Source organism: Scophthalmus maximus, chromosome 6 (genome assembly GCF_022379125.1).
Source record: "Scophthalmus maximus strain ysfricsl-2021 chromosome 6, ASM2237912v1, whole genome shotgun sequence".
NCBI lineage: Eukaryota > Metazoa > Chordata > Actinopteri > Pleuronectiformes > Scophthalmidae > Scophthalmus > Scophthalmus maximus.
Genome location: NC_061520.1, coordinates 9,478,556 through 9,503,846, shown reverse-complemented (window position 1 = coordinate 9,503,846; position 25,291 = coordinate 9,478,556). Strand labels below are relative to the sequence as shown.

The window sequence follows — 25,291 nt, the reverse complement described above, 5'->3', positions numbered from 1 at the left end:
GTCTCCTGCAATGTAAACTGGCCCTATATTTATCTTGTCGAGGAATTCAGGCACATGGTCTCCAGCTCCTGTTGAAGTTATTGGAGGTTTCTTGCAGGTCTCGTCCAGCATCACTGTGATGTTACACTGCCACCCTGTGGCTACTTGAGAGCCTGCATGCATTAGTTCAACAACTGGACTCACTTTGGGTTATTTATATTTATAAACCTGATGATGAGATGAGATTATTATTCAGTAGGTGGGACATCAACTGTTAAGAGACACAGTTCAATTGCTTTTGTTATTGACAGTTAATTTCAACCATCTTTAATTACACTTATCTGTAGTTGAGATTTTTTTTTCGCAAAGATCAATAAAGTATTATAGTAATTAATTTACAAGATTTTTTGGGAAAATCTGTTACTGTACTTAATTTACAGTTTATTTCCCACCTGGTTTGCTTCCCATCTCAAACACGTTATACTGTACAGTCAATGCAATGCTTATTTTGTTTTTTTTAATATATTCATATATTGCAGTGATATTCACCCCTGATGCCTAATCTCCCTTTTTTTTTACCTCCTTCATCTCCTAACTGCCTCGGCCTCTGTGTGTCCCTCTCAATGATCCCACACACAGAGGAGGATATATTTAGCTGTATGCAAGACGGACAGGGCTATAGTGACAAGGACGTATGGAAGCCAGAGCCTTGTCGCATCTGTGTGTGTGACACTGGAACCGTCCTGTGCGATGAAATTGTCTGCGAGGAGCTAAAAGACTGCCCCAAACCCGAAATCCCATTCGGAGAGTGTTGCCCCATCTGCGCAGCTGACCCATCTACGCCCATCGGTTGTAATTTATTTATCTCACACCTCTCATAAATAAATTACTCTGCGAACATCATGTTGTTTGTTTTGGGGAGGAAAATGGCCCGAGGACAATGTGGTATCAATCAAAGCGTGGCAAGGTTCAGATTAACCTCTTCACTTGAATGTGTTAATCGGGCCTCGGCTGAATATGTCACCCTTTGATTGGAATACTGCTTTCTGTCCCCAAAGCACACAACTGATAAGAAATAATTGACAGCAGTGACACATCTGAACACACTTCAGTGAAATGCTTTCTCATCGTCATTTTTTTTTCTGTAGCCGGCCCACCCTGGCCCCATCTTGTTTGAATACTCTGTCCTTCCCCGAGTATCGTGAAAACATATGGGAGTCATTAAGGAAATACCTCAGTCAAGCAGAGACGGCCTCACATTTCTATATCCTCTCTGTGGACTTGAGTTATCAACACATTTTTAAACTGCCATCGCTTCCTGGTAAACGGGGACTTCGTTGGTCAGCTTTGGAAACGTTGTCAAACTCTGATGAGGAGCATGAATGAAATCAGATATGTCATTGTTTGCAATGCATGCTTATTGGTCAAAATGCTTTATAAAATGATTATCTTACATTCTAGGCAAAGTTAAGTGCTTAGTAAGAATTATGTAACTCATATAGCATAATTTTACCAAACACCTAAAAAAACAGGGCTGGTTAACGACTGACACTTGTCTGGACCCCAGATTATCAGACTGTCAGGTACCAAAAGTTGGCTTTAATTAAAATCCACTTAAATTCCAAATCTTTTAAACATATAGTTCTTGATTTGTAATAAGAAATTTGTAAATTCTAGCTTATTCCAGGGAGAAATATCTTATGGCTGCTTGTATTTAGATAACATTTAACATTTGAGAAGTAAGGTGTCAAAAGCATATTGTTTTGGACAAAAAATTAAATCGATATGGAATTTGCACCCAAACATTTTGAAAGAAAATACATTTTATTTCATTTCAGTGACACACATTCATGCCTAAAAAGTATTCAAACTCATGATTTATCAACATTGCTACCTAACATTGCTTATTAAAATGCTTTGAAATGTAGAAACAGTTAATATTGTAATGAGATGTGTACTTTACACAATCTACTCCAATTTGCTTCCTGCAATTCGCCTCTCTGCTTTGCTTTCGCTCTTAAGATGGTGATCCAGCCAACACTTCCTCAATCCAGATGGGCTCTTTGGGAACCATAGGTGTTATTTGGTGGTGGTCTTCAGAGTAGTTTGATTTAGGAAAGTACAACTGGTTATCAGCCTGTGTAGACCCTAATGGACCTCTGGAAAATAATGTGCAACCTTGATGGATTTTGACTAACCATGATCTGTTTGTCCCCTCTACCCCCCCTGACCACATAACAGGAGTACCCGGTGCTAAGGTGAGACCATGGATATTAAGATGCTTGTGTGTGTGTGTGTGTGTGTGTGTGTGTGTGTGCGACCTGAAGCTCCCCTGCAATTAAATGTGTATAAATGTGTATCTGTCCCAGACTCATTGTCTGTGCTGAGGGCCCTGTAGTTAATGGATTTGGATGATACTTTGATGTGAAAAAGCTTTGCCAGATGGACAATAGTTATTTCCTGCCTCACACTCTGTGCCTTATTTACGTGTCTCGTGATACTGTATCATTTTCAACATTTATTGGCTGCAGTTTCCCAATCAATTAGCAACTTTTACAGATCAGATGTGCTTTTAGAAACTGTCTCCACAATCTATTTCTTGTCGGTGAGAAAAGACAGACACAACCAAATGCAATTTTGTAGTCCCAATGCTAATTGCTGTTGTTATGTTTCACCTTTTCAATGCCAGGGTCAGAAAGGCGAACCCGGAGACATTACCGATGTAAGTTGACACCACACAACAACACAATGCACTAATAATACTACTTAATATTCCTCGCATTTAAGAAGTGCTCCCTGAACTGCTTTAAGTGAAAGAGATATCTTTCAACCTCACATGACAGACTTGTGCAGTAGAAAAAGTATAGGGTACATTTCCCTTTGAAAAGTAATTTTTACTGAAGTAGAAGTAGCATGAATTGGGAAAACCTCAAATGACTTGACTAAATCTACTCAGTGTACACTTACACGAAATAGGTATGGTAACTCAGTACTATGAAAATAACTGAAGAACTTGTATAATAAGTGTGTATAGTGTCAGTCTTAGTCCTTGGTCCTACTCATCAGGAAGAAGACAGCCAAGCTCAGGCCTTCATACAATCCTCCATACAGAGAGAGACAGAGAGAGAGAGAGAGAGTCCAAGCTGCTGCAGTGCTGCACCTGGAAATGCTTTATACCCATCTGAGGGAATTCAAGTTCATGGCTGGAAATAAGAAGACATTGTTTATTGTACGTTTCCCTATAATGCTTCGCCTGGAGAGATTAGCAATTAACAAGTCTGCTCCAATGGGAGCAAGATAATGCTTCCCCCTCATCTGCGAGGAAATCTAAACTTCACGTGTGCAAATGCATCTGGTCAATGTCAACAGAGTTAGTGCACAACAACATGCCTTCAAACTCTGCATTAACACGACTTCAAAGACTGAGGGTAACATTTACTAAAAATATAATTGGCACAGTAATACTAATGCCTTCATGTTTTTCTCTTGTTTCCTTCCTCTACTCGTGCAGGTTGTAGGACCAAGAGGACCACATGGCCCGATGGTATGCACCTATTGCTGAATTCTTTTACATTTTTCCTTAGAAAGTTTTAAGAACCTTCTGTCTGTGGAAAATATTCTTAACTATCTTGTGTTCATGCCATTTTTACAGTAATCATATAGGCGTATCTGACATTAACAGTAGCAGAGTTCACAAGCTGCAGCTGTTTGTTTTTTTTGACTCACACGTGCTGAACTAACACCTGACGTTACTGACTCCTGCACTGTCTCCCGTCTGCCCAGGGCCCGCCAGGAGAGCAAGGAGCCCGAGGAGCAAGAGGAGATAAGGGAGAGAAGGTCAGTTAAAAAAAAAAAAAAAAGAAGGCATATCTTACCTGGACCCTTAAAAACTAGACCCACACTCAAAGTACAGTGAATCCTATTGAGTCTGCGAGCTTCAGGTCTTTGGGGAGGGGAGCGGAGTTGGGGGGAATGTGGTACCTGCTGTAGTTCGCAGGTTTGCAGAATGGTGGCCTTTCAGTAAGCGGCTCCGTCTAACCGGTCATGTGTCGTTTCCATTAAGCTGCGCGGTCTGGGTTGTTTAGCAGATGTGGGCCTGGCGGAGTCTCATAATGTAAACCTCTGCTGCTCTCTGGGGTCCTCACATTCAGCCAGTGTGGGAGATCGGCTCTGCCGCGTTGGCCAGGCTTCGATCAACGCATTGATGCCACAACACTTGGATGTGATGACGGCTGCAGGCGATGAGTTTATTTCTTGTCTTGTTTTTTTTGTTTGTTGAGATTTAGGCACAAGGATTTATTTTTTTGGCAAGCAGAGGTCAAAGAGTCTTTTAGGTGTTCAGCACATTCTTTGTTCAGGATCCCCTTGCAGGGTAATTTGTCACTACATGCACAGAGGTATGCCAGGTAGTCTGGTTCGGGCTGATAAATCACCAGCATTCACATTAGCCTCTAAGGGGTGCAATTGGGTGTAGAAATAGTTTAATCTATATGTTTATTTGTTTATCTTTAAATGTTCAGTTCATTCAAACAAACTTTAGTCCTGAGGGATCACTGTCTGCTCCCAGCTGGTCAGGTGTAGTCAGGTTCCCTCATTGCAGTTTGAAGAAGGTTCAGCTGAACATTAAGCTTCTGTCAACAGTTTGTGAGAAAAGGTTGTCCAGCAGTGTATTTCGACTGCCAGCAACTGTGTAGGGATTTATCCAGAGATACTTCTGAGGTCAAATATTTGCAAAGGGGTCTAAAATGAATCAATGCATGTCATTTGGTGAGGTACATTAATAGTTAATACAACAATAAGATCAGAACAAAAGGGGATGTTTGTTTTTTTGAATTTTTAGTCATTTAATCTCAAATGTGTGCCACTAGTTGTCAAACAGGACAGTGCAAAGAAATATAGGAAAGGAATTGAGCTCCATAGAGCGAAGATGATTTGTTAATGAACTTGTTTTTTAAAGTAAAAATGCAGGCTGTGGTTTTGGCTTAAATGTAAATATTTGCTTATTTTCTCAGTTTTCAGTTAAATATTTTTCAGCTTTGGACTGCTGGTGTGACAAACTAGACATCTAGTCAACTCAGGCTTTTGGAAATTGTGATTGCAATTTTTAGCAATTTCCCTCTAATTTATTGGTCAAATGATTAATCAATTGATGGAGAAAACCATCAGTGGTTATATCTGATTACTTTCCATGAGTTGCAGCAAATGACTATGGCTCTTTGACTTTCGCTTAGGTCTCGTTATTGTCCTTTTTCATACATTTTTAAAACTATCTTTTTCAGGGAACCCTTGGGCCCCGTGGCAGAGATGGTGAGCCTGGCACCCCCGGAAACCCCGGCCCCCCTGGACCTCCAGGACCTAATGGACCCCCTGGCCTTGGTGGAGTAAGTGTCCCATGACCAGTAGGGGCGGTGGACTGGCATTCACTGCAGACATAGGGGCTGACAGGTTGCACACTGTTGCAAAATTGGAGCAGGGAAGAATTCAACAGCACAAAAGATGTGGGAAATTGCTGCCAATGGGAGGAGGCAGAGGGACAACAGCGAGTGGATGCAGGGAGAGAGAATAGATCGAATGCCTCTGATGCAGGAGAAAAGAAGGGAGGAGGTGGATTGAGGGGAGGGGAGGTGGAAGGGCAGGAAGGTATTATGATAGACTTGAGGAGGGGAAGGAAAGGAGCTTTTCTGGTTGGGGGTGGGGGCAAGGAGACAAGGAGAGTCTTTGTGAAGGAGAGAGAGATGAAAACTGTTCACATACCCTCTGTCTCTCCTCTGCCTGCGTCAGGATTCACATGAAAATCTCCACTACTGATCTGAATCTGTTAAAAAGCTGATCCTCTCCTGCCAAAATGACACGGCATCCTGCAATCTCTGCAAATTAGAGAAACATTTAACAACACAACATACAGACTTACAGTTTGCATCATGGACACTGAAACAGCCAAACGCTCAGTATTAAAGTCGGTGCAATTTGAAGTATTATGAATTTTTGTTGGCCTTTTCTGTGTGTTCTATTTCATTCAGATGTCAAAAGATAAAGCAATTCAGACTTGAAAGGATTGATTTCATTAGGATTCAATACATTTACAGTACATAAAAAAGCCTTCATATATCATGAGGAGAAAATATCTTACGGCCTTTTCTTTTGCCCTTTTCAGAACTTTGCAGCTCAGATGGCTGGTGGCTTTGACGAGAAGTCCGGCGGCGCACAGATGGGTGTGATGCAAGGACCAATGGTGAGCGAGCGATGATGAGACCTGCTGCTACTCCCATGTTCTTCTTTCTTTTTTCTTTTTCACAGTTGGCTACTTATGAACCTGCTAGGACGCAAGAGTTTGAGGGATCAGGAGCAAAGCCGAGAGTTTAGACAGACTTGCCTTTCCACGTGAAGGCCTGGGTTGAAATTCTGCATCAGCCAACACCTGCTCTGCTTAAGTTTCGGGAGTGAAATGCTGAATACCAACCAACTCCAAAGTTGTTGTTGTTGTTGTTGGGGGGGGTGGGGAGGGGTTATGGCCGATACTGCACTTTGGCCTTTGGGGAGGAGAACACTTCCTTACATGCACCAGAGAAGCGTCACACGGTTATCAAATGTGTAAACTGACGGACACATCATCACCATTGTTCTTTATCAGGAGAGGAGATACCCATGTAGGATTTAAAATCACCAAGGCTGGGAGAAAACTACACAGACTACTGGGTTAAGACTAGTCCAAGCAATATTTATCAGCCCTTCCTTTGTTAATGGTTCTGGAAGAAACCTGTGAGATAGAAGTGAAAACCTCCCCAAGTGTTGGTGAAAAAAGAACCACACATTTCTGTGTCCTGAAGGAAAATAAACACCGCACATGGAGTACAGAGGGGTAATTTTATAAATTGAGCAAACAGCCATTGATGGTCATTATACTGGAAGCCCGTGAAAAACCACCGCTGCCCTCAGTTAGCTGGCATGGCAGCGTGCCTGCGATGGAGTAAGGAGCACACTGGATGCTATTTTGGTTTCGAGAGCCACAGAGAAGCTTGGCAGAGGTTTGAGACATCGCCGATTCACATCCCCACAGCGAGCGGCAGTGTGTGTGTGTGTGTGTGTGTGTGTGTGTGTGTGTGTGTGTGTGGCTTCACTCCGACTGACTGACTGTGCCTCCACATGTCTGAGAGCACACCACAGTGCTGGGCCGTTTCTTGAACTCAGCCCACATTTAATTTGGCGCTTGCCAGCCTGCTGGGGGAGCGAGCAGTGAAAGAACACACTGCACTGATGTTGAATCACAAGTAGAGCTTATAACCCACTCATACATACACAGACACACACACACACATACAGTACTGGACCCCAAACCATATCCATACACACATACATACCAAGCCCTCAAACATGGCCCTGACTGAAATGAATGCACACACACACGCCCGTCCCTAAAAACACACATTCCCGAGTCCTGAAGATATAGAGCCCCATTGATACGTTTCTACCAACAGTGGCGAGGGGCTTCCCACACCCCCTGAAAGGTGACTTTCATTCCCATCTGAGGACCACTGTGTGTGACATTTTCTTTGGCTGCCATCCTTGATATTTCTAAGCATAACCATGATGCTGAAAGTCGAGCCGACTGAAAGGGATATGTTTTTTATCCAGAAGGAAAGCTGTCAGAAGTTATTTGAATCAAGGCATCTTCCAAGAACTTGGAATCTTGTGAAACTTTATTGACACCGACTCTCAGAGCCCAATTGTTCCCTTATACAGCTGATTTGATTTGTGTGTGTGTGTGTGTGTGTGTGTGTGTGTGTGTGTGAGTGTGAGAGAGAGAGAGAAAAGCAATGAAGATTTGGCTCATCGCCTCCGCAGAATGTGATTTTCTCCTGGTGAGCACCGATGCATGAAGTTGAAGTAGAAATTAGTTTGGCATGTGACTCCAGCCGGAAGCATTAGCAGAGGAGGTCAAGGTTCTGTCAGGGAATAATTCAATCTCACCTCGTCCTGTTTTTGATGCCGGGAAAATCTCACATCTTCTGAACCCGGGCAGTTCAGTGTTATCTTGTTTTTCCTCCCGTGTCAAAGTGTAAGAGGTCATGCAGGGTTCAAGTGCTTCCCTTAAGTGTACAGCAACGACCGCCGATGACCTTTGAACTACAGAAGCATACAGCACGTAGGAAAACGAGCTGACAGGAGAAGAAGAAGATGGGGAGGGTTTGAAAGGAGAGCAGGAGAAAGTCTAAATGCAGCTGAGGAATGTCTAACGATTTATGTATTTGACAGGAAGAAGCTGGTGTGTTTGTGCGGCTTTAGGGCAAAGCAGGTGAAAATGTTTTTGACAGAATTCAAGTGGACAAGAGTGGAGGATTTCCTTTTTAACACACTTGCACATTGCATTAAATAACTGTGCCCTACTCTGTTTTATTAATGTATGTGTAGTTTTAACGGAGATCATAGGATGTGAATCCATGTCTCATGTTTTGTCTCCCGTCTCTTCTCTTCCCCTCAGGGCCCGATGGGACCCAGAGGACCACCTGGCCCCTCCGGATCACCTGTGAGTTACTTCCTGTGCTCCCCAGACAACACATAAGCCAGGCACACCTGCAGACCAGATCCTGTGTGACAGGATACTGAGGACTCAATCTTATAATTGTAATGTGCTCGATGCTGAGTACATACTGTGTGTGTCTACCTCCCCTGGGTGTATTTGATACCAATTGTTTTTGTTTTTGATCATAGTTTAATAACAATAACGACTCCAAAATGACCAGCAGAGAGCACGCCACACTCGGCGTTCAGTGTTTTATGGAAGAAAGTGGCACACACGGGAAAAAAAAGGCTGCAGGGCTTTTTTCGTATGCCACAAGCCAGACGTACACTAGAACACCTGTCAGCCTCTCTCTGAGCCTTCTGGCCTCCAACCCATCCGTACTCCCCCGCCATTGTGTTCCTACCCGCAACCGAGCTCTCGCTGTAGTCAAGCTCCAGAGTGGAGCTATAAGTTTGTAGGCGATGCCAGCTGACTTGCCTCAACTTGATGGTGTAATCACCCTAAGCCCACTTATGGAGAGAAGTATTTTCTCCACTGCCTTTAGATACTGTAGGATTGGGAAGAAGTGTCATTGTACAAAGCTGCAGTTTGTAATGGAGACAAACGACACTAATATAAATAAGCAGTTTTGTAATGATTGCTTTTGTAGTTTTACTCCATTTTCCTGAATGCACAGATACAGCTCTATATTGCAATTTTAAAGTCTTCATTTTAAACTGTAAATTAAGATGTGGACTTAAGTTAGCTGTGACATCTGCTACAAATTATAAGAGCTTAAAACTGCAACTATTTTCATAATCATTTGATTGCTTCAATAACTTTTTAAAGGGAAAATGTTGAAAAAGAAAAATCACATTCTTTGCTCCTAGACTGAACACCTTTGGACTTTTGGTCAGACAAAACAAAACAGTGGAAGAAAGGGGATTCAGGATGTTGTAATGAGCATTTTGACACGATATTTAGAAAATTATCAAACTAAACAAATTGTTGATTAATTGAAATAAAACAACAACTATATTGATCCGTAATGAAACTGTAATTTCGAGATCTGCTAACGAACAAACAAAGATTTTGAGACACCCAATGTAAAACCTCTGTGATATCTATGTTGCTCAGAAGTAAGATTCAACTATACTATTTTTGTAATCAGACAATTATTTTCTCGATAACCCGATTTGGAAATTTAAAAAATTGTCAAATATGCTTATAATGATTTCCTGAAGCCCAAGTTAACATCTACAAATTGCTTGTTTTGAATACGTCAATTTGGTTTTACTATGAAAGATTCACATTTGAAAAGCGGATCATTTATGCTTAAAAATCACCTCGACAGTTATTCAGTAATTAAAGTAGCAGACATAGTTTTATGTTTATCGACTAATTGTTTCAGGTCAACATCAAACTCCACCGTCTTTTTTCTTTTATTTTTTCTGCCTTCTTTTTGCCACTGTTCACACTGTATGAAAAGGTTACACACTTATCTAACAGTCTGCTTCTTCTTTCTTCACATCAGGGCCCACAAGGTTTCCAGGGCAACCCAGGAGAGGCGGGAGAGCCCGGACAATCTGTAAGTGTCCCGCAGAGAACTAGTCCGTCTCCTTTCCACGTCACATGGTGTGTTATAAATTCTTGCTCTATAGCCTTTTTCATAACCTCCTCAGATATCTCCCGTCCCCCACCGGGCTTATATAATCCTCTCCTCTTCTTTTCTTTTTTATCCACCTCTGTCTACTCACTTTTTTTCAAAGGGTTGTCTTTGTCCACAAAAATGCTACTGGCATTGAAATCATTTCAACAGATGACATGAAGTAAAAATAAAAAAATAAATCTGATTTTATTCATACAGTATTGTGATTTTAAAAAATGATGTTGAGAGAATTAGAAAAACATCAGTGAGGCACAATTGAACTGAATAACAGTCAGTTTAAAGTCATCCTAGTAGGTTTTACTACATCATGGGGAAACTTCAGCCAAGCCTCCTCATTGTAGCTTTACTTTATTTCCATTAACACTTTCCAACCTTTCACTGCCGACCACTAACTTTATTTACAAGCCCGTTCAGTAAGTCCTATCAGTGCTCACGTCACAAACTCACATTTGAAGCCTGACATCTAATGGTGAAAAGGTACTGAAGCCCTTTCTTTACCCTTCTTCTTCCTGGTTGTCTCCCACGTTTGTTCTACTCACTGTTATACTTCTTGAATAACTCCTCTCAGACAGAGTACCCCTACGCCTTTCCATTCATTTACATTTTGTGTGTTCTTCTTACAATTCCTTCTCTTGATTTTATCCCTCTCCTCGCTCTACCCCTTCCTCACTCCTCCTGGAGCTTTCCAAACTCGGAGTACCCTCCTCTCCTTCCCGCTCCCTCAGCAGGTTGACAACACAGGGTCTCCCCACTGCTGCGTTAATCTGCTCCTGTGGAGTTCGCATAAGCCGAGGTGTCCTCGTGCCAGTGCATCATTATGTGTGATTAAAATCAAGCTTTCCACCAGAAAATAACTTGACAGTTGTAGAAGGGTCACAGTGTTGGGTCAGTGTTTGTGAAGTCCAGAAGCAGATCTTAATCTTTAAAATCATAAAGAGTCTGTGTTATTTTAAATCAGAGTAAAAATAACCACACGATTTCATAAATATAGAACAAAATATATTCTATTATTGCACACCAGTGTTTTATACAGTATAACAATTATTTTGTCTATAGTTTTACTTGCTTAGGACCGATAGATGTCAATACACAATAAGTGAGTAGCCTAAGTAGGAGACTGGCAGGCAGACAGAGAGAAAGAGTGAAAACAGCTGAGCTTTCTTGAAGAAAAAAATCCTTATCCAAAAAAAGAAATTGAATAAGGATATTTACATATTTGTTCCATCTTTTTGGCCCTAGTCTCCTCTATAAACCTGCTGATTCCGACCTTTCCTTGTTGAAATCACCATCATAATATTGTCATTATTGTTTGGGAATGTAAATCCTTTCACGTGCTAGTTCAATGTGTTTCAGATCAGCAAGATAATATGATCCGATTAACAACAACTCACAAACAAACCAAAAACAACTGTTTTTGATTAATGTAATATTGAACACATCATTAACTGCAGCTTGTGTGTGTGAGTGTAACACACGCCTCTATCTTTTACGATTGATCTAATTATAAAGTGAAGGGGAGCAGGAGTTGACGCCACAAGCTATGAATTATGACTAAAAGTTCAAAATGTCGCCCTCTGTTGGTTATGACCGGTAACTGTGTCTCACCTTGGTTTGTTCTCTTTCCTAATAATAGGGCCCCATGGGTCCCCGTGGCCCCCCTGGACCTTCTGGAAAACCTGGAGATGATGTAAGTGTGTCACGACTTCAGAAAACTGTGAATATATATTTAGAAAGCAATAACTCTGACAAGGCTACTCATTAAACCACTGTTCTCAGTACTGACTATCGTGGGTGATTTCTGAGAGAAAACTGCAACATCTCTGCTTAGTGTCCTTTAAATTTGATCTAAAAACCACCACAACGACCAGACTCCACCTACAGAACCACTTTGTCACTGTTATCAAAATCACAAGTGAATTGCGCCGAGTATGGATTTCCCATTTGAGGGCTTTTCAAACATAATATTCACATAAAAACACAGAAATACAGTGCGTTAATTTTTTATTTATTTATATGCCATTTGTTTTAAGGATATTATACCATATAAATCATAGAGTATCCATTATAAAAATTATTCTACAGGTCTCTGTTTGCTCCTTGTTTAGTGGTTTTAAAAACTCAACTAAAATGACTAGTTGCAAATGTATTTCACATGTTCACACTGTCTATACTGTTTCTATCAAAATGTGCAAATCAGGGCTTATGTAACGCAGTAACTACAACATTACTATGAGACACAATATGAGCTATTACTGCCGTACATTTAGCCTTAACCGTATTTCATACCAGTATGGGCCTAAGTCTTTTTTTAGTTGTTAATGTGACCAGACAAACCGCTCGTGGTTTTCTATAAAAAGATCTTTCACATGAATTTCTCATTATAAACATTGAAGAGATTCTCTGTCAGTCTGCACAGTGTATTATGTGAAATAGTGACATAAAATAAAACATGTTCAAATATTTCATGTTGCTTTTTCAGTCAACCTGAACACTAACACACAGTGACATCTTTAGTCTACTTCCAAATGTAATTTCAACTTTTAGCCACATGATGGCAGCAGACATGACACATCCCCCTGTGTCCACTAGGAGCGCTCACTCTCACATCTATAACTGACTGACTACATTAATCATGCGCTACAGCAGCAGGGAGCAGCACTAACTAAAATGAACAAACACACTGTGTGTTTGTTAATACAAACATACATACATTTTTCACACAAAATTGAATCTATTGTTTGTTTTTTTCTGTTTTAGGGTGAAGCTGGAAAACCTGGAAAATCAGGCGAGCGTGGACCTTCCGGACCTCAGGTGAGATTCCTCAGGCTGTCGGATGGTTTTTAAGTCCTCACATGATACACTGTTGAGTTGCAAGAAATGAGTTTTGTTCACCATCTCACAGACCGACTTCTTTGTCAATGAATAAAAGGATTTGAGATCTTCACAAGATTAAACTGAACTTTTATACTCTGTTACATCAGAATCTACTCAAATTACCAGTGTATTTCTTTTTTACATTTCACTTTACATTGATTATGCAATAAAGCAGCTCCCACCATGAAGTAACCATTTAGTTTCCAAAATCCATTTTTGAGTTTGAAAGTACTTTTTCTTTTTAAATGATTACGAAGGAGATCATTTGCTTTAGAACTTGTGGATCTGTAAAGTGGAGGACATCTTGAGTGCAGCATTATTTCATAGTCCTAGTTTTTGACCTTGTGCCTCATTTCTCCTCTCGCGTCACAGGGAGCTCGTGGATTCCCAGGAACCCCGGGCCTGCCCGGCATCAAGGGACACAGAGTGAGTGTTTGTTTGTCTCCTAATGACTTCCGGGAAAATGAGCTGGCTGCTTTTTGTCGGTCTCCTAACTCTGCTCTGTTTCTCCGTGCTGTCTTTTAGGGTTATCCAGGTCTCGATGGTGCAAAGGGAGAGACCGGAGCTCTTGGTGCTAAGGTAGGATTCTTTGTGTGTGTGTTTGAGTGTTAATGTCTGGTTCATTAACACTCAAACGCCAGTGTTTGTTTTGTTGGTGGCCAAACGAAGAAAGTACACGCCTTAGCAGAGAGAGGCAACAACATCTCTGGTTGCAATTGGTGCAAGATGACCTTTCATTGATTATTTGTCTTGGAAATAAAGTGTCATTGTTGCCAAGGTAACAAGTGATGGGGATTAAAACAAACCACAGTTTAGTTTACCTTGCCATGCTCACAGCTAAATCTTTCCCCTCTTCAGGGTGAGTCTGGTTCTACCGGAGAGAATGGCGCCCCTGGACCGATGGTACGTGTTTCTGGACATCACAACAACCGAAAACATCACAGCAGAAAAGATGCTTTTCTGTCTTGAATATAAAAGCGATGTGATTGTGAAGTCTTCTCCTCCTCTCTCTTGCCGACGTAGGGACCCCGTGGTTTGCCCGGTGAGAGAGGACGTCCTGGACCCAGTGGAGTGGCTGTGAGTGTGTCAGAAACTCTTATTGGACGAAAAAATCAGCGTCTGATTCCCAACAAATTGTTAAGATGCTTCCTTTTCCAGAGTTAATGAGCTGAGAGTACAATTGTTACTCTCTTGTGCCAGTTTGATGATTTGAATAGCTTGTGTGAAAATATCTTATGTCCCATTATTAAGAAAACTTTTGTCCTAGTTTTTCTTCTGTCCCATGCTGACAATACATTTCTTTTGCTGTGTTCAGGGAGCACGTGGAAACGATGGCTTGCCCGGCCCTGCTGGTCCCCCCGTGAGTCTCATTTAATTCATTCTCATCATTTGGTTTGAGATTTATTAACAAATAAAGAAACATAAACACCCGGTAACCCTGTTCCTCCGAGCTCTCACGTCTCCACATGCACTCCTCTGCCGTTTGAGAGTTCTCTCTGCAGCTGGAGGTCTCATTGATTCGTAGTTAAGCTGACAGCCTGTCTTTCCCTTTGTGTAGGGCCCCGTCGGTCCTTCTGGAGCTCCCGGCTTCCCTGGCTCTCCTGGTTCAAAGGTAAGTCGACTGGTGGCACAGTTTGCTCTTTTCCTTCACCACCGTCGTGTTTGAGAGAATAAGTGAGCGTTTCTGAATCTGGGTCCGTCCCTTTTCTTTCTGGGAGTTACTGAACGTGCAGCTACTCCATTTTTGGACTCTTTCTTGATAAAATCAAAGCTGTGTGAATGTAAATCAGGAACCAAAAATTTGTTTAGCGATCTCTATGCAGTTAGTATAAGACTTTATTGGCTCAAATCAGAAGGTTTAAATCTCAGAAAATGGCAGCACGCAGCTTGGGGAGGATTTGTAGGGACAAGTTGAAATGTTTTGTGAAATCAGAGAAGGCCGTGGCGCATTGAAAAGTGCTTTAAGCCTCCATCTGTGTGGAAATTTGGAAGGAGGGGGTTTGAAGTTTTATTCTCACTCCCTCATAGTGTCTCTTTCTTCTCTCTGCTTTGCATTTGATTTATGTCTCCTGCATGGCAGACAGACTCAGATCTGTGCTCGAGGGCCCATGCTCATGGTTTGCTTTCTTCTTTGAGCCCCTTGAGAGTTTGGGAAATCTTTCAGGGATTACAAACGGAATATCTCTTTTCAAAATCCAGGAGTTTCCCGTGAAATAATCAAGGCAAGCTCGGCTCGCAAAGTGAAAATGTGTGTCTGTCCTTGCGGTTGTGCATTGCATCGGGTTACATCCATAAACACATGCAGTGTAATTTAATGTTTGTCTGCAGGAGCGTCTGTCGGTCTCCGTGTGAATGTGAGTGTTTTTTTGTGACTTTATATGATCCGAGGAAGGGTCCCATGGTGAAAAACATAAGAATCTCATATTGCTTTATAGTGCGGTGCCTTCATCTGAGGTCATTTTATGGATTTTATGAGCAAGGCTCTGCACCACAGTAAGAAGGCAACAACAGAGGTAATTAAACCTCTGAATAATCTGCGCTGCCTAAATGGCAACATGACAATTTTCCCGGCTCACAGTATTGAAGTTTACATCAACTACTCTTAATTAATCAAATAATAATTAGTTCACAGCCTCGAAGCTACCGCCTCTAAAATACTGATGATTTTTTTTCCCATAACTTTATAAAAAAAAAAAATGGAAATGTTCCTTCTTTTGTCCCAGTTTCATCTCAGTTTGAGAGCCAGAGAAATGTTGGCCTTGACAGTAGAAGTAGAAAAAGTCTACTGCATCGCCATTTTTGTAAACACTCACAAACAAACCAGTGTGGTAAATTCTCTGGCTTTGTGTCCATCGGAGGCGGGAACGTTAAATATCGACCTACGTTCCTCTTCAGTTGAGGCCTAAGTCATGTTTTGTACTGAATCAGAATCACTGAAGAACATTATGGCCTTGGCTTTGGATAACGCACCTCAGAGAGACCAAGGAAAGACCACAAACTGATTATTTTGTTAATCTAAATGCTACGATTTTGTAACCATTTAACTCTAAGGAGCTTTTTTCTCAGACAATAAGCAAACAATTAACGGTTCATTTGAAACCATTTAACAGAGTATGGGAATAATGTACATTTTTTACAGAGTTAATATTTGGTGTTTTGTTACCGAATTGAGATGAACCCTGCTTTTCTCCTGACAATCATCGGCAGATAATCATTCAATTTCGGTTAAAATTACCAGGAGCAGACAATTTTTTTCTTTTTAACTTAATTGTGTACTGCTTTTAGGCTGACCATGAAGCTTGTATGTGCTGTGACAAAAACCATGTAGAGTTTTATATTAAGCCACTGTTACAAGATTATAATCATGTCAGCGAATGAGCTGTATGCAAGACAATTCAAGTAGAAGCTCTTAAAACAATCAAGCAACAAGGAGGAAACAAAGCCAATACAACCAACAGCACTCATAATAATGATAATCAAGCATATTTAATCCCTACGTGAACAGACAACAGGAAAGATCAGTCTAGAAATTGGCAGCCAGCAGCAGAGGGCAGCACATATACTGTACAGTAAAATATTGTTTGAAAACTCTTTCCATGAAGATAAATCTCACCTTCTTGCACCTTCACTTGATTCGGCATGCGGACTGGAGGAGCCAGGGATCAAACTACTGACCCTCTAGTTAGAGGACGAATCACTTTACCTCCTGAGCTTCTATACTAGAATTAGTGAAGACACTCACCTTCAGGGTCTCATGTTTCCCTTGAAGAGAGATGAGAGGTGGCTTAGCATGGGAACACAAACCCCTACATATTAAACATTCCTTGTTCGCTTAATTTAAAAACCATAGCAAGACGAGGAAATTTCAAGTTTTCGTCCTTGCAGTCACAATGAGAACGTTTTCGGTTTTGTAAAAGAAAATATTATTACAGTAAGGTGGTTGGTTGGTTAACCGTCCTACCTTCGATAGAGAGCAGCGCACTGAGCTCTTCTGTGGAACCAAGGACAGTCATGCATATTGCATTGTCTTATTTGAATATTGAAAAAGTATTTTTATATTGATTTCATTCATATCACCCCAACCACTGTCCTGTAGATAGATATTTTTTTCTGGGTTACATTATTGGGCTGGTTTCTAAATGTATTTAATATTCATATACTTTATTTGAACCAGGCTTATGGCCAAAAATACAGAGGGATTTTAGAGTCTATTTTTAGCACTGTTTTGTGTATGTGTCAAACGAGCCTAATTCAAATACATATAGTAGATTATGATTGGTGAAAATTAACTTTATGTCATTTTCTTCACTTTCCTCTGTGTCGCCGACCAGGGAGAAGCTGGTCCTACTGGTGCTCGTGGACCTGAGGGTGCTCAGGGACCTCGTGGAGAGTCAGGCACTCCTGGATCATCTGGACCTTCTGGCGCTTCTGTAAGTGATGCTATAAAAATGTACTTAAAAAAGGAAAAACGTATCAACTAAAGCTTGTTGTCGTCTGACATTTCATGAAAGTATTTTGAGGAGTTTAAAATGGGCTTTGAACAACAGCTTTATTAACATATCCTTTCATTATTCTTATTTTTCATAATTACTGAATCAAGACCAGTTATTGCAGTTTATTAATTTGCCTTGTCTCTCTTTCTTTACAGGGCAACCCTGGTACTGATGGTATCAACGGAGCTAAAGGATCAGCTGTAAGTATTTCTCAGTAATTCAAACTGCCTCCTTCTTACTGTGTATTTTTACCATTTGGCTGTTGTTGCATTAGAAGTGCTGGTAATGTTTTGTCCCATTCTGTTTCAGAATTACTGCAGTTTACGTAGTATATACATGTCTGATACATTTGCAATTTAAATTACAAAAGCTTGGGCTCGTAGTCCACAGTCAGTTCTGTTCAATCTGTCCAGTCCTGAACACTGAACTTTGAATAGCATTTTAAAACATGAGACAGTGTGCAGAATTCATATTTTATCTGAAATGATGAGCCAGTTAGATGGATAGTTAAGTGACCAATCAGCCGACTGGTTTCATCTCTCTCTCTCTGTAGGGTGCTCCTGGTATCGCTGGTGCTCCAGGCTTCCCAGGACCTCGTGGGCCTCCCGGGCCTCAGGGAGCAACTGGACCTCTCGGCCCCAAAGGAACTTCTGTACGTACTCGCTGAATCATTTGTGAACCAAAAAAAACCAAACCGAATAATCAGATGGCACTGAAAAATAACAACAACCTCTGTCTGTTACTGTTTAGGGGGACCCAGGTATTCCAGGGTTCAAGGGAGAGGCTGGACCCAAAGGAGAATTTGTGAGTTCTGCTTTCTTTTCTTTTAACTGTCCCTGTATTCCCTGAAAACACAAAGTCATCAAGATCAATTTGAATTCAAAAACAACATATGACCCCTGTATTAACGCAGTCTGTTATGGGTGTGTTCTCCAGGGACCAGGTGGTCTTCAGGGACCACACGGCCCACAAGGAGAAGAGGGCAAGAGAGGACCCAGGGGTGAGCCCGGTGCTGCTGGACCACTTGGACCTCCTGGAGAGAGAGTGAGTACCTTCAAATCAAAACCAGCTACATTTCTATTTTTAAAGAGACGCATGCTGTGTTCCAGCTCCTTATTGAATAAAAGGTTCCCTCTTGTGTAGATTCATACACCAAAGGTTGTCAAAGGTTTTAATATTACAGGTCTCTTAATATACGCACATCATGCTGACAAAGTTTAACCTCCAAAGTTGCTTTTTGTATATTGCACATTTAGAGAGAACATGAAAGTGAAGCTGTTTCTATATTATTGATACGGATAATTTCAATCTCAATAAAAAATTATGATGGAATAAAACTGTTGTTGTTGTTGTAATCACAAGCCTGACTCTGGTTTCTGTGCAGGGATCCCCCGGTAACAGAGGTTTCCCTGGACAAGATGGTTTGGCTGGTCCCAAGGTGAGTCATCACAGTTTCACTTGTTCCTGAGACAGTGTTTTTTTTTCTCAATGTGGCTTTCAGAAGAGGAAATCTGCTCTGAGAGAGAAAATGAACAGGGATTCATTTTAAGGATACAGATCTGGATCTGGAAATAAATGTAGCTGATGGACTGTCTATCGTGCGTGTAAATCTGTGAAACGCATAATTAACATATTCAATCTGCTCCAAACTTTTCCAATATTCTCTTTTGTTGCAGTGAGAAAATTACATTTCACCTAATAGCAGTGTTGTTATATTCTGTTGGAGGCATATTGATTGATAATCACACCACCCTAAATTTCAATTATTTTTCACGTCGTCCAATTCAAAAACGCAAAAATCCCACTCTAAACAGATACGACTCTCTCTGTTCAAGCGTTGTAGTTTGGTGTAGTTTCATCACAACTAACAAACGTGTCTTGCATTGTACCCTCTTGCAGAAATTAATGTTTGGGCTGATCATTTTCTACCTCATTAAGTCATAATAATGGTCAAAATCAAGTTAAAAAAATACACAAAAGCTTTAACAAAAAGTCTTTTGAAATGATGTGGTTGATGAGGTAATAAGTGAAGCGCCACTTCGTGGTTCACATTCCATTCAGATGAGCTCCCTAACTGAAGAGTTGATGAACAATTTGATAAACCTTTTGTCATGTAAAGAGCAAAAGAGTGAAATTTGTCAGCTCTCCTGTTTCTCGGTGATTCATCTGAACCTCACTGAGGCGGCGTTGAGACATGTTGCTCCACCGTGTGGCCTCAAGGTGGCAGCATAGCTCATCAGACCGTCATGCGCCAGTGACCTACATATCCCCTATCACCATAGCCAGCATCTCATTTAACATTATTTATCCCCGGCACAATTTCATTTATTCCAAAATGACTCTGTCAAAATGTAATCTTCTCACCCCCACCAGGTCAATGAAACTCCTTCACTCTATTAAAAGGGAAAACGAAGTGTCACCTCCACAGCGATTGACTGAGTGACCAATTCCTGTTTCCTATTCTTTCTCTTAACGCAGGGAGCCCCCGGTGAGCGTGGACCCTCCGGCGCCAGTGGTCCCAAGGGTGCCAACGGTGACCCCGGCCGTCCTGGAGAGTCCGGTCTGCCTGGTGCCAGAGTAAGTTCGTCCTCTGCCGACCGTGTGTCATCACAGACCTGGGTGTTGTTGGTGATCTGCAGCAATGTGTTTTAAAACATGTAGATATCATACTTGTTATGATATCAATTCAATACATACGTCATCTATTCTTTTTCATCTGGAGCCACAGAAGAACCGATACACCTTCATCCTTCAGTGTAGGAATTTTCCGAAAAATCCCTTGTTTTCACTGGACATAATTTGTGCTTCCTCCTGGAGTGTTTCTTGCAGATTGTTGTTAGTGTTTGTGTACAATCACTGCAGAGGAAGTGTGTGTGTGTGGGGAGGAAACACCAGTTGTGAGCCCATTAACATCAGTAGCCTTAAATGATCTCTCGGGCATGTTTCAGTTCCTAGTCATTTCAGAAGGTGTTGAACTGTTGCTTCCTGCTCACAGGGCCAATCAATGGTGTAAATTAAATTTCCCACAGTGCCATGTGTTCCCACCTTTCCTCAGCACGCGTCAGGCGACTCATCTGGATTTCCATTGTGTTTCTCTCTCCCCCCTCCGACAGGGTCTAACTGGACGACCTGGTGACGCTGGTCCTCAAGGCAAAGGTGGACCTTCTGTAAGTGTAACTTTAATGCAGTAACAACAATATTGTAGTTGTTGTTACCACTTTTTAATGTTACGTGTGGAACAACCAGGGAGAGATTTTTATAAAAAATGTGCTCTCATCACGCAATGACTCGTAAGTGGTTCCATCAAATTGAATGTCAGGAGATTTATCCGTTTATCACAATATCCACCAGCTCCATCCCCAGCAGTGCTGGTGTTTCAAATGAGCTCAACTAAGTCTGACACACTGCAGCTTTCTTTTTTTTAATCAGCATTCACATTGAATTCAGAGCATAGTAAATTTTCTCCACTTCAGCTCTGTGTGTTGCACAGGCTCCTGTTTTTCATGATAACGCTTAATCCTTAAGTGTATTGTTAAGTCCCCAAGCTGGTTTAGGGGAAAGGGCGGTAACATGTATGCACCGTATGTTCTCAGTCCAGTCCCTTTCTTAGTGGAAAGTCTTTTAAAACAGTTCTTACACCCAAACTCTTGACTGAAAGTTATTTTTAATGACTGGGCTCCTCCTTTATATAACATTTTGATCATTTATTGCCATCATATCATACAATTCAAGCCATGTTTATCGTCACACTTTAATGGTTTCGGGTGGGCTGTATGAAAACGTTCACCTTTTTTAAAAACATACAACACGTATTCTGTTTAGGGACTGTGTCATTTTTAAATATTACTGTTCACTGACGGATTAAGCAGTGGCTTAATTTTCCGACTCACTGCTTGAGGGACTGGCATGTGGACAGCCTGATTATGACTGGGGGATTATTTGATCTCTTCGTTTTCTTTTTTGCTTCCAGACTTTCCAAGTTTGCCCCTCTGGGTTTTTAATTATAAATTATATATTTATTTAGCAGCACGAAAGGAAAAAAAATTGTCATGTCATCATGTGTTATGTGCAAACGAACTCTGTAACTAAATTGACCCGACTTTACTTGACCAGGGAGCCCCTGGTGAGGATGGACGTCCAGGACCCCCCGGCCCACAGGGAGCCCGTGGACAGCCTGGCGTCATGGGATTCCCCGGACCCAAGGGAGCGACTGTGAGTATTTGTAAATAATTTTAAAACTATCGGAGTAACAAAGCTAACGATACCCATTTTCAAATGTATTAGATGTTGACTAGTAGACCTTCTAAATCAGAAATACACCTCTTCACCCTGAGTGCTGCTGAACAATTTTATACTGTCTGTGGACCAAGCGAATCGGCCGTGGCCTTTGGACAAACCTCTGCGTTCTGTTTCCCTTGTGATTAGGGTGAGGGTGGAAAGTCTGGTGAGAAAGGACTGGGTGGAGCTCCTGGTCTGAGAGTAAGTTCGCTCAACTTTTGTCAAAATACAGAAATCGTTTAGCTGAAATCATCATGTTTCCATTTTATGTCAACCGTCCTATGATGGAGGGAACAGAATATTTCTAAAATGATTTCAAGTGTAATGTTTTTTAGACTCAATGTCCATTTTTTTTATAAGCTCCAAATTATTACACAGATCTTATTAAATCGTTTTGTTCAAACACACTGGATGTTTTATATTCTGTTCTTATATTTCTGCTACTGTGAGCTTTCATTGATCTGCCATTATGTCTGTAGTTCAGCTCCCACATGAGAAGCATATTGAGAAGGTCAATTATACTGATCAGATGTTTATCTACTTAATAGCATCACCTTTGGTCTAAGTGTCCAACCCCCCCTCCTCTTTCTCCCATTCCTCTCTTCATTTTTCTCCTTAGGGTCTGCCTGGCAAAGATGGAGAAACTGGCGCTGCTGGACCCCCCGGCCCTGCTGTACGTATCTCGTATCTCTCCTATTCCCACTCCATATAGCTTCAAAACTGATATTATCTTCCCCCTTTTCTCAGTCTGCACTTAGAGACCGCCTTCAGTATTCCCATTTCCCAGACTGCCTGGATGATAGCACTGTCAGGAGAAAAATTAAAAAAGGTCCTTGACACAAATGTCTGGACATTGTGCGATGGCAGCACTGACTGGCAGTGTGTGTGTTACAGTGCTCCCCCCAAAATATTAACCATCCAATTCGATATTAAATTTCTGACACTTAGGTAAAGATGGAAGTTGAATTGTGATTATGGATTATCTATGCAGGGCCCTGCTGGTGAGAGAGGAGAGCAAGGACAGCCCGGACCCTCCGGCTTCCAGGTGAGTCTGTTTACCTTTTAACTTTCAGCCTGTTCAAGTGTATGTGTCGGTTAGTGTAGTAGTAAAACACTATACTGTACAATGAAAAACATCAGTCGCTCAGTTAATCTCTGGTAGAGCAGCGCAAACATCAGGACGCTCTGACCTGATCTGTTGTTTTATTTTTCTAATATCTTTTCTCCTTTCTCTCCTGCACACAGGGTCTGCCTGGACCTCCTGGCCCCCCTGGTGAGGGAGGCAAGCCCGGAGACCAGGTGGGTGCACGGTGAAATAAAGCTTGTGAGGTCACATAATGGCAGCAGGAACAAATTTGTCCTATTTGATTTATGTCCTATTTAATGAATCAAACGATAAACTATGAGGTAACTTACAAGAATGTGTCATAAAAGCACCCAAACATTAACTGCTATTTGTTCTACAGTTATTTTACGGCTCTGATCATTTCTCTATCACTGTAGGAAAAGCATTCATATGTTATTAGCCAAGTCCATAGTCTCTTGAATACATATTTTACACTGAATACATGCTGTAATTATCTGGCTCTCACTGTTAATTTTAAGTTAATTTGGCCACTGCTGTAAGACAGTCTAGAGTATAACTAAATCTGTCTGTAGTAGTGGTAGTACTACCAGTAGTAGTTGTAGTAGTTCCACTTTTTAAACATCTATTCCTTGATTTTGTCATACACTGATCCCACACGCCTTTTCTCTTAACTTCATTTTCTTTTGTTGTTGGTTTAAGGGTGTTCCTGGAGAGGCTGGAGCTGCTGGTATCACTGGACCCAGAGTAAGTCCACAGTCTTGATTTGATCTCGCTGCTCTTTGGTCGGCCCACTGTCGGACATGCCCGCTGATTGCCGCCTTGTCATTGTTCAGGGAGAGCGCGGTTTCCCCGGAGAGAGAGGAGCGGCCGGCTCTCAGGGTCTGCAGGGACCCAGAGGTCTGCCTGGAACTCCCGGAACTGACGGACCCAAGGTGAGACCAGCAGGAGGATTTTTTTAAATTATTAAACGTTATTCCGTGAGGTGTACTCACACCACTGGCAAATATGACACTGTGGTACTTACATCAGATATCTCCAGTTTTCCTTTCGCAGTGTCATATTCTATAGACCTGTATTGATTCTTGGGCATCCTGGCGGCCTCGAGCGGCAGTCCCCAAACTAGCGTTTCGACAGAATAAATCTGAGGGGTCACGAGAGGAGTGGAAAGCAGAAAAAACATTTCTGCCACATGAAGTAGTGCTCTTTCAGACTTTCCTCAAATGTGTGCTTCTTTTCTTGTGAATTACTTCATTCTATTGCTGCTCCAGGGCTCGAAAAATTATTAAGAAGGAAGCAAAAACTTGTGACAAATGATAAAAGTAAACCTGATTGTGCACTGAAATACAACAACAAATACAAAAAATATCATTTTTCCCTTCTAATAGGGAAAATATATTAAATACACTGACATATATACCCAATAATATATGCTCCAATTATACATTTCTTGCATAGTGGGGTATACATGGTATATAAACACTATGTACACACGCCGTGAAACTACATTTTTATTAACATTATAAGGATCTGTATGACGCAAGACTCCTTATAAAAAATAATCCCTACATTTCTAAACAACCGGTACTCACTCAGGTTATTTCCACTAAAGCTCCACAGTCACTTGTTTATCGCACCATCAACAAACTCCAGCCACTGCAGTGATTTGTCAAAACTGCCCTGTGAGTAGAGAAAGAGCTCGGAGAGACTGCAATTCCCTCTTTTGGTCCGTCATCTGGTCAGATTTTTAATCCTAGTTCATAGGTTTTCATCCCTTAAGGTCAGACAGGAGCAGATAGAAAGGATGAGGATTATAGAGCTGACACAAGTGAGTGATGGAGGAGGAAAGAGGGGACAGTTTGCACAGGAGGGAGTGAGAATCGGAGAAAGTTGGTTAAAGATTTGTTGCACAAAAAGGCATCGTACATCAGCCCCCTTTAAGTTGGAATCCAATTTGAATGTATTCACTGCCAATGTCGGGGCTGTGCCCTGTGGTTACATTTTAATGACTGGAGATACGCAGCAGAATGGGTGTTTGAGCGTCTGATCTCCAGTCTGAGGCTGCAGCTGAGAGCGCTGCAGGTAAGCCCGACAACTTTTGACCAGGAGTGGGCCTGATGGAGCCACTTCAAAACAAAATCTAAATCTGCATTTGCTTCCATTTTCTTGGTTTCTTTTTTTTATGGTAAAACTCCCATTCCTACATGAAATTAAGAATTAAAGGTTGCCCTGACATCTAAAGGAACATGTGAACATGTTCTTACATGCAAATCTGATTGGCTGAACAGTGAAACAACCTGTGTTAGGGGAATAAGATTTTTTCAATCCTCTGATATCCAGAGCAGAACATGCGAAAACAAAGACGAGCGTGGATCTCTTTTATCGAATCTTCTCCTGCTGTGACAGCATCAGTC

General features: G+C 41.4%; 1 protein-coding gene across 3 annotated transcripts in view; it reads left to right on the top strand.

The window, feature by feature from the left end:
• col2a1b (collagen, type II, alpha 1b) overlaps positions 1 to 25,291 on the top strand; it is a 105,454-nt gene that overhangs the window by 67,581 nt on the left and 12,582 nt on the right. For 2 of the 3 annotated variants that reach the window (XM_047332346.1, XM_035630286.2), the window contains exons 2-33: positions 619 to 828; positions 2,221 to 2,237; positions 2,669 to 2,701; positions 3,491 to 3,523; positions 3,763 to 3,816; positions 5,259 to 5,360; positions 6,134 to 6,211; positions 8,459 to 8,503; positions 10,014 to 10,067; positions 11,782 to 11,835; positions 12,906 to 12,959; positions 13,395 to 13,448; positions 13,548 to 13,601; positions 13,881 to 13,925; positions 14,046 to 14,099; positions 14,338 to 14,382; positions 14,581 to 14,634; positions 17,354 to 17,452; positions 17,671 to 17,715; positions 18,069 to 18,167; positions 18,266 to 18,319; positions 18,452 to 18,559; positions 18,900 to 18,953; positions 19,994 to 20,092; positions 20,629 to 20,682; positions 21,629 to 21,727; positions 21,941 to 21,994; positions 22,413 to 22,466; positions 22,785 to 22,838; positions 23,039 to 23,092; positions 23,580 to 23,624; positions 23,714 to 23,812. In XM_047332346.1, coding sequence (XP_047188302.1) covers positions 639 to 828; positions 2,221 to 2,237; positions 2,669 to 2,701; positions 3,491 to 3,523; positions 3,763 to 3,816; positions 5,259 to 5,360; positions 6,134 to 6,211; positions 8,459 to 8,503; positions 10,014 to 10,067; positions 11,782 to 11,835; positions 12,906 to 12,959; positions 13,395 to 13,448; positions 13,548 to 13,601; positions 13,881 to 13,925; positions 14,046 to 14,099; positions 14,338 to 14,382; positions 14,581 to 14,634; positions 17,354 to 17,452; positions 17,671 to 17,715; positions 18,069 to 18,167; positions 18,266 to 18,319; positions 18,452 to 18,559; positions 18,900 to 18,953; positions 19,994 to 20,092; positions 20,629 to 20,682; positions 21,629 to 21,727; positions 21,941 to 21,994; positions 22,413 to 22,466; positions 22,785 to 22,838; positions 23,039 to 23,092; positions 23,580 to 23,624; positions 23,714 to 23,812 — 2,091 coding nt within the window. In that variant the 5' untranslated portion in view covers positions 619 to 638. The remainder of the gene's footprint in view (positions 1 to 618; positions 829 to 2,220; positions 2,238 to 2,668; positions 2,702 to 3,490; positions 3,524 to 3,762; positions 3,817 to 5,258; positions 5,361 to 6,133; positions 6,212 to 8,458; positions 8,504 to 10,013; positions 10,068 to 11,781; positions 11,836 to 12,905; positions 12,960 to 13,394; positions 13,449 to 13,547; positions 13,602 to 13,880; positions 13,926 to 14,045; positions 14,100 to 14,337; positions 14,383 to 14,580; positions 14,635 to 17,353; positions 17,453 to 17,670; positions 17,716 to 18,068; positions 18,168 to 18,265; positions 18,320 to 18,451; positions 18,560 to 18,899; positions 18,954 to 19,993; positions 20,093 to 20,628; positions 20,683 to 21,628; positions 21,728 to 21,940; positions 21,995 to 22,412; positions 22,467 to 22,784; positions 22,839 to 23,038; positions 23,093 to 23,579; positions 23,625 to 23,713; positions 23,813 to 25,291) is intronic. The other variant, XM_047332347.1, reaches the window with a different exon arrangement.